The sequence below is a fragment of the Montipora capricornis genome, chromosome 10 (assembly GCF_036669925.1).
Source record: "Montipora capricornis isolate CH-2021 chromosome 10, ASM3666992v2, whole genome shotgun sequence".
Lineage (NCBI taxonomy): Eukaryota > Metazoa > Cnidaria > Anthozoa > Scleractinia > Acroporidae > Montipora > Montipora capricornis.
Genome location: NC_090892.1, coordinates 49,720,332 through 49,728,217, shown reverse-complemented (window position 1 = coordinate 49,728,217; position 7,886 = coordinate 49,720,332). Strand labels below are relative to the sequence as shown.

Genomic DNA, 7,886 nt, shown 5'->3' with positions numbered 1-7,886 from the left:
TGCCCTTCCACAAGAGTGTACCATACCCTGTTCTGTAAAATTTGTTTATTTGAGGTAAATAAATAAAATTAGTAACCGGTCAGTATAAAATGCAGACTACAGACTGAATCTAAAATGCAGACTGAGGCCTAGGCCGAGGTATTTTGTACCGTAGTCTTCATTTTAGACCCAGTGTGCATTTTACAATGACCGAATTAATTACTGTTTTCTTAAAGAAATACTGAGTCAGATATTGATTTCATCCTGTTAATTGATTCCTTGGTTGACATCATTTCATTAGCGATTAGTAACATTACAACACGTGTAAAGGTCGCTTTCTTTCTGCGACATTTTGTCAAGGGATTAATGCTAATCAGTTTTCTGGCTCACCCGTTATTTTATATTTCTGCTAACCTTCAGCTGTGGCAATCAACGTTTCAGGAGGACTAATCTGCTGGATGTCGTATCAGAAGTCGGTGGTTTATGTGTTGTGGATCGCATTCTATTGTAGTTCTCTATTGTAGTTCCTAGAAGCTGAAATTATGAATTATACGGTTTGCGTAATCCAGCGGATTATCAACCATTTTCCCCAGATCAGCAACAAAGAAGATGCTAGCTTAATTCCTTATACAAATCACGAAGTGTCACATTAAGACTGAACGCCATCAAGAGTATTAGCGTCAGGGTGAACCTCATTCCCAGAGTCTCTTCGTCGATGACGAGAAAGACCCCAATTGAAAACCCTGGGAACGAGGTTGCGGTTAGGCTTGGGGTTTTTCCGGTTAATCAATCTTATCTTCACTGATCAGTTACCTTAACATAAGGAGAAACGTTAGACGGGAGAAATCAGTTGTATATCTGGAGCCAAATGATGTGGAAGATGACGAGAGACGTGCATATCTTTTTCCAAGATTTCGGGACGTTTTAAGGAGACTGAGGGTCGTGTTTACGTAAAACAGCAAGCGAAGGGCAGCTGTTTGCTTTAAAAAAGGAATTTTATTCAAGTGTCTAGTCGTTCTAGCGCTGGAGCACAAATTGGGGACACCATAAACTGAAATGAACAATCAACGTAAATCAAGTCAAATTATGGGTTTTTTAAGGAGAGGGGAAAGCCGGAGTACTGGCGTAGAAAAACCTCTCAGTGCAGAGAAAAGAACAATCAAACTCAACCTACATATAATGCCGAGTCTGGAATCGAACCCGGGCCACATTGGTAGGAGGCGAGTGCTCTTACATTGAGGTCAGCTTTTTCTATTTTCGTCGTATTTGGTTTCGGTTTTCATCGATAAGCAGAGAAAGTTATTTGTCGTGTAGGTTATCGCTTGTCTCTAGGAACCAGTTTTCTTCAAAAATTTCCAAATTCGGCAAGCATTCATCGTCTTCTTTGGGGGGAAGAAATTAGCATTTTCAGCCATATTTTGGCGCTCACGTAAGACTCATTAATGGTCGAAACACTTGTCAAACCGGTCTTTAATTTTGGAGTACATTTGTGCTCGTTTTGGGTGTTATTTGAACTCTGCTGACTGCAGTTGAATAATAATCTGTAAAACTTGAAGGTTATTGTTCAAAATAGTGGCGGGGTTTGACAATGAGAGCTTTTTTTTTATGAAAAGCCTATTTTATAACAATTTGCTTGACATGTATGACATATTGCTATAAATAATTGTAAGTCCAGATATTAATTATTAATTAGTTTTATGGGTCCATTTGGTCCATAAATTTAGCTCATTGCGGGGAAGGGGAAAGGGGGGGGGGGAGGGGCAGAAATGAAGATAATAATTATTGCCGAAGACAGTTCAAAATTCGAACAAAGCAAGCACAACTTAAACGACTAGAACACCTTTAAAGAGGATGGCCAATGTAATGAAGGGTCATGGGAAGAAGAATGAATAAAGCAACAAAACATGGATGCATTTTCAAGTAGCATTTATTAGTATCCTGACACTTGTGACATTTCTTTCAATCACTCTTGTCTACGGTTTTAGGTCATTAATAACTGATAACTGGGTCACTTGGTGCATACAGCACATGTCAGCTCTCGACCAGCAACGTAAGGACTGCAGGGTAAAGAACCACAAGCTCCTTGTACAGGATACAACAAAGCACCGTTTTTGTCTGCACTGCTTCCAACAACGGACTCTGGGTCCCCATCAACACAGATGAAGTCCTTGGAGCCTTTGTGGCCGTAGTATGCTGTCATCAGGTACCCATGATATTCTTCAGTCCAGCCAGATGGGCAGACATTCCTAGCAGGGATCATCAGCTTTGAGGAGCGCGACTTTGCGAAGCACACAGCGCAGACTGCATCATTGTCGTGAAGGCTTCTCTTAAAGGGATCACCATTGTACTGGTCAACTTCATACTCTGTGCCATAAACATACCCAGAGCTCTGCGACCCATCTTTGTATTTGTCGTACTTTGGATTGTTTGGAAGACAAAGGTAGTTTCCTCCTCCACCAGAATGGGTGTAGTGTTCACCTCCAATTATTCCTTATACAAATGTTTAAAATAGAAAATAAACAAAACACGAATGTCAAAAATCGTTTTAAGCTTATGGGCATATTGCCATCTTATTTGAATGAATTGTTCCTTGGCATATGAAAAAAACTGTAATTAAAATAATGTGAAAAGGTGAAGTAATACATTGAGTACTTGTACACCCAAAAAAAAGTGGAAAGTTGTGGCCTACTGTTGGTTCAAAACAAACAGCTCTTAAAGTAGTCGAAGTCGCTAAACTGACAGTGAGGTTCCGAATAATACTTGGCATTTCGCAAAAAATGGCTGTATTGAGAGAGAGTCATGTGGGGGTGAAAGGATAGGAAAGGTAAATTTGAGTATATTTGATTGCAAATCTTCCTTTCTCTTCCTTCAGTTTTCTAAAAAAATATCAGTTTTAATCCCTGTCTTGTCCAGCTTATTTTATGGCCCTCAAATCCACTTGAGATCCTTTTTTTTACTTGTACCTTTGTAAACAAAATCAGCGCCGCTTGGACATGTGGTTCTTCCCCAGCGCACGTATGTCACCCCAGATTTTCCTGGTGGCCCTGTTGATCCGTTATCTCCTTTCAAACCTGATAGAAATGTTGAATTTCAATTGAATGTTAACTTTCTTACCAACAGCAAGTTTTTCTTCAAGCTTCGTCCATACCCCTTTTATGGGATACTGTGAGAAATAGCATTGAATTAGCCCCCTGACTTAACCGCTATCATGCGAACACTGGTTAAGAGTTCCTTTCCTTTGTTTATTCAAAAAATCAGGCTAGTTTTGAAGGCTCACCTGCAAGCTCTTTGCCAGGCAAGGAGGACGGTGCCTACTAATTCAAAGTATTTTTGCCCCGGTTTATGATTATGCAGGAAATGTAGATCTTAACAAGTGCCATTGAAATCCATAAAGAAAATTAGGGGTAACCACGCATTTTTCCAAGATAATTCATGAACAATATTTGTAAAAAACTTTAAAATACAAAGCTGTGTATGGCATTCTTTCTCAAGTTGACGCTTAACTATCTCTAAAAAATGCATGGTTCCCCCCAATTTTCTTTTTGTATACCAAGAGTACTTGCTAAGATCTACTTTCTCCGGATAGTTTAAACCGTGCAAAAATATCCCTTTATTAGTTAGCATCACCGATAGGAAACCAGAGTATCTCGAGACGCGCAGAACGTATGTGCAATAACAATAGTAGGCACCATCTTTAAAAGGGCATTTGGTATGATGTGTACTCGTTGGGGATTTTGCGAATTCTATTACAATACCTTGTGGTCCTGCTTTTCCTGGTGGTCCAGGGGGGCCTATTCGTCCCACACCGTTGTATCGACCATCCCGCACTGAAGTGAACCAAATGAGAAAAAGCCCAGAAATTGTTATGAGGAAGCCAACTAGTAGCAACTGTCTTCACAGAATTTATATGAGAATTTAACATTTCAGCGTGCTTAAACAAACGCTGCATGGGGCCATCTGTTGAAGAATTTTTCGTAACTGTGTCTAATACTTTTGTTACTTTAAATGGGTTTTGAAAAAGAAAAGAACGAATGAATTTAAAACAACTTTATATTAACCTTTTAAAACCAAACAAAGAGCAGAATGCTTACTTTTTACCGAATTTTCAAGAATTCTTATTGTTTCTTCACATCACACCCTGTTAATATGCTCCTCATATTATACTACAGGTTGAGAAATTTCTGAAATGTGTTTGGCTAAGACCAGTATTATTTCCCCCAAATTTCAAATACTTGTAAAAATTACAGCTTCTCAGCCTGTAGACTGTAAACAAAAATAGCATGAATTCTGCGGGGTATTTGAGATAAACACCACTCGTGGAAGTTCAAGATTCCCAAAATATCACTCACTGCTTGGCGGCTCATGATATTTTTGATGAATTTTGAAATATCGCTAGTGGTATTTATCCCAAATACCCCTAGAAAGCATGCTATTTCCTATACTGCAATACATGCTATAGTACACTTCATTATATCTTAGACGATATGCACACTTTGATTGGCTAATTAAGGCGCCCGTAATTTTATGCTGTATGAGACCCTCCCTTAGGAAGTTGTATATTACATGTTGTATTGTGTTATGTTATTATACTGTTATGTTATATTAATATACAATACTCTTTATGTACAATGTATATCAGCGTTCCACCTCGGACATTAAACTTATCCTTTGAGTTATACTGTTATGTTATATTAATTTTGTTTAAAATGGTTTAAATTGTGTGGTATTATGTTATGTTTATTTGATGTTATGTTATGTTAAATTAACGTCTTTACGTGTAAGTATTTTTCTTTTGACTTTTTATGGTTTTACTGTCATGCAGACATAATAATTATACAGACCAAGCAGGTAGGACAGTAGAGAGGAGTCACTTGATCGAGGTGGTGCATTCAATAGGGCGTCTAGTCTGCAGGAAAACCACAAACAACAAATCATGTATAAATGTTATTTCTGACGGTTGAATGATTGGGAATGAATTAGTCAGAAAGTAATATTCTGACGGAACAATAGAGAGGCTCCTTGGTTATTAATTTTTTAAAGTGATCTTCAAGCTGAAGTTTATATTGTATATGCAGTTTAGTTGTTCTCTTTCCTCAGGGACTGGTGCTGCTACATTAGATGAGAAGTACGTTTCCCTGACATATTTTTTGGCCACTTCTTAAGGGTGGTTTTTCGTATCTTGCGTAGCACTCCTTCTCATAAGATTTTAAACCTTTGCGTGTTATTTGAATGGTCCTATGCAGTAGTTAGGATTTTTTTTGGGGGGGGGGGGGAAGGGGAAGGGGCTTGTTGATTCCCTCATGCAGTTGGCAGCATCCATCGCACTAAATCAACTCAAAAATCAAAGGAGCGTTATCCAAAACTGTATGATTGAAAAATCATGTACAGTACATTGTGAACTTGAATTTCAGAAAAACATCCAAATCCTTGAAAAATAGTTTGATTATTAAGCCAGAACGTTAAAAAAATCTGTGTCGGAAGTTAAACTAACTAAACTTGAACGTACCGTTTAATAAATCTGGTTTCCATTTCTTGAAATTTCTTCTCCATCAGTGTCTTGCTTTTGTTGTGCCTGTGCAGAAAACATTACAGCATCAACTTGGATCGAATGGTAAGCAACTTCTATTTTCAAACGAATTTTCGAGGCTAAAATTCTATAACCCATAGTGTTAAAAATACCGTGCTGCTGCTGAATTTTGTGTGGTAAAGATTTCTGTAATTTGTGTGTTGATAAGAATGGTTCACCACGAAGTACAACAAAGTGTCGCATGTCCTTTCCAGGATACTAACACTCACATTACTGAGGCATCGCTTGAAAATTTACCTTTCCTCCAATGCTCGAAGACGCTCCTGAAGAACTCGATAATTGCTGGCTGATCTTCGTTCTCTTTGCTCTGAGGGCATGAGGTTTTCACTAGCTTCGCCAACATCATCGTAGGATTCGGTGTTGCCAATATCCTCTCGAGGCTGTGGTCTTTCTGGACTTTCATTACTCACCATAGCGTTTGCCAACGTACAGCAACATATCATCAGTAGTGTAATAAAACGAAGATGATTGCCTGTAAGGAGGTGTCTAGGAGTTTCTGCTCGCTGGGTCAAATTTTTCCCACGCATGTTAGCGAAAATCGAAGAATCAAAGAAACAACCCCTTTTCCTTCCAAAAAGAAATTGTGGCAACATCTGGATATTCAAAGGTATTAACTAATCAAGCTAAATCATTTGCAAGAGAATTTTCGTGTTTTAATGATTATGTGACGTTGCACGACTTCAACAAAACACTGCGGACAAACAACTCTCTTCAGTGGTAAAAATACCTTGGCTTTACTTTGAGAAAGAGGACTTGGCACTTTTGCCAGTCGCGAATCGAATGAAAGCCCTGTTCACGAATCTGCTTAATTTGCTCAATGGACAAAAAATTCTCGACATGGGAAAATAATTGCCTCAACGGAATACTGACGTGTAATAGCGAAACGTGAAAAATTAATTTATTTGATTGATTAACCACAATCACGACAGATATGTCATTCACCGGCCATGGTCGGTCCGTATTGGGAAAAGCTGTACCCGAGGTCTCGAGTACGGCCCATTTTTTCCTAAAAAGATATGCTGGCTGGTAATCATAGCTTAAGGCTGTCCTGCGATGCTTATTATCAAAAGAGAAATATCACTGAGGCAATACTGCAATGATCGGTTGACTGATTTTGTTCACAATAATTTGTAAAGCAACACTGTTTCATTTCAATGCAGGCATTTTAAGTCACCTGGCGCCGTCCCATCACACAAGCTCACCCAAACTAGGATTCCGTCCGGGTTCCGCCCGGGGATGGCGGCCAAGATAGAGAAATTTCGCCCGCTCCCAGAGCCAATCAGATTGCAGGATTCGCAGAATTCTGCCCGCTCGCGCATTGAGAAAAAATAATAAAAGACAAATATTTCGAAAGGGGTGATTTGATAAAGACAACAGAGAATTACGGACATAGTTAACTAGCAAATTAAGCAAGAAAACGTACCGTGGCCAACAGTAAGTCGACAAGCACGAAGTTCATAATATATCAGCGAATTTAGCCGTATTCTTGGATCGAGCGAGCGAGTTCAATATTCGAATAATAAATTCATTATTGCATTCTTGAAACGACTAGCGGGTTCAAGTTTCAAATAATCACTTCATTAATGCAATCTTAAGGGGTACGCTTCACTTGGTTTGACTGTAATATTGAAATGAATATAAATATATTAACTTTGGACGTGCATGATTTGTTTTCGCATTCCTTATATATATGGCCAGGAGGTTTTCAGTCACTTTGAATTTATCCTCAAGTTTTACCCTTTCTTGATGAATAATCTATACATTGTTCGAGGTTGTACTATTTTTCAGTGCGGCACGAATGCCCTTAAAACTGCCCGTGAAACAATGCAGCTTATTTTCCCAACCGGACATGTAATCTTCTAGTGCGGGAGATCAAATAAAGCACTATACACACTGGCAAGCGCAACATTGGATCAGCTGAGGAGTCCACAAACAAATCCAGGGTTGTGATCAGAGCGGTCAAATTCTGTTATTAGAAATCCACAATTCATGGTTGGTTGAAAACATATGAGTAATCATTTGGACTCCAGTGTGAAGCGTCGAAAATCCTTTGTCCTCTGTGTTGATTTAGGTAATGTCGGGGTAGAATATTGTGACATGAGTCAAGTCATGGCTCTCTTAGTTTGTTGGAATGCCCCTGAAAAAGCCGCTACAAGAAGATAGAAAGACACTAGACCAGACCCAAAAAAGCTTTCTTACAGCACAAACATGTACGTTAAAAGAAAAAAAACCCAGACCAATCATTGTAAACATCATTTGCATCCCTAGACGTCATACAGATAATAGGAACGAAGCGATGAATTCCGTATTTTTCTGGGAT

The 7,886-nt window shown here is 38.8% G+C and overlaps 1 protein-coding gene across 1 annotated transcript; it reads right to left on the bottom strand.

The window, feature by feature from the left end:
- Nucleotides 1–1,888: 1,888 nt before the first annotated feature.
- Nucleotides 1,889–7,008, bottom strand: LOC138022102 (uncharacterized). The gene is made up of 6 exons (XM_068869128.1): nucleotides 5,804–7,008; nucleotides 5,486–5,551; nucleotides 4,821–4,885; nucleotides 3,735–3,806; nucleotides 2,943–3,050; nucleotides 1,889–2,469 (listed from the first exon to the last, which is right to left on the bottom strand). The coding sequence occupies exons 1-6, from the start codon at nucleotides 6,157–6,159 to the stop codon at nucleotides 1,988–1,990; spliced, it is 1,149 nt and encodes a 382-aa protein (XP_068725229.1). The 5' UTR covers nucleotides 6,160–7,008; the 3' UTR covers nucleotides 1,889–1,987.
- Nucleotides 7,009–7,886: the final 878 nt, after the last annotated feature.

Bases quoted from the DNA above. Each gene is read 5' to 3' on its own strand.
- LOC138022102 (XM_068869128.1), bottom strand. From the start codon at position 6,159: ATGTTGCCACAATTTCTTTTTGGAAGGAAAAGGGGTTGTTTCTTTGAT. The intron at 5,552-5,803 runs GTAAATTTTCAA...TTTTCTGCACAG, and splicing joins CTTCGAGCATTGGAGGAAAG to GCACAACAAAAGCAAGACAC. The intron at 4,886-5,485 runs GTACGTTCAAGT...GTTTTCCTGCAG, and splicing joins GAAACCAGATTTATTAAACG to ACTAGACGCCCTATTGAATG.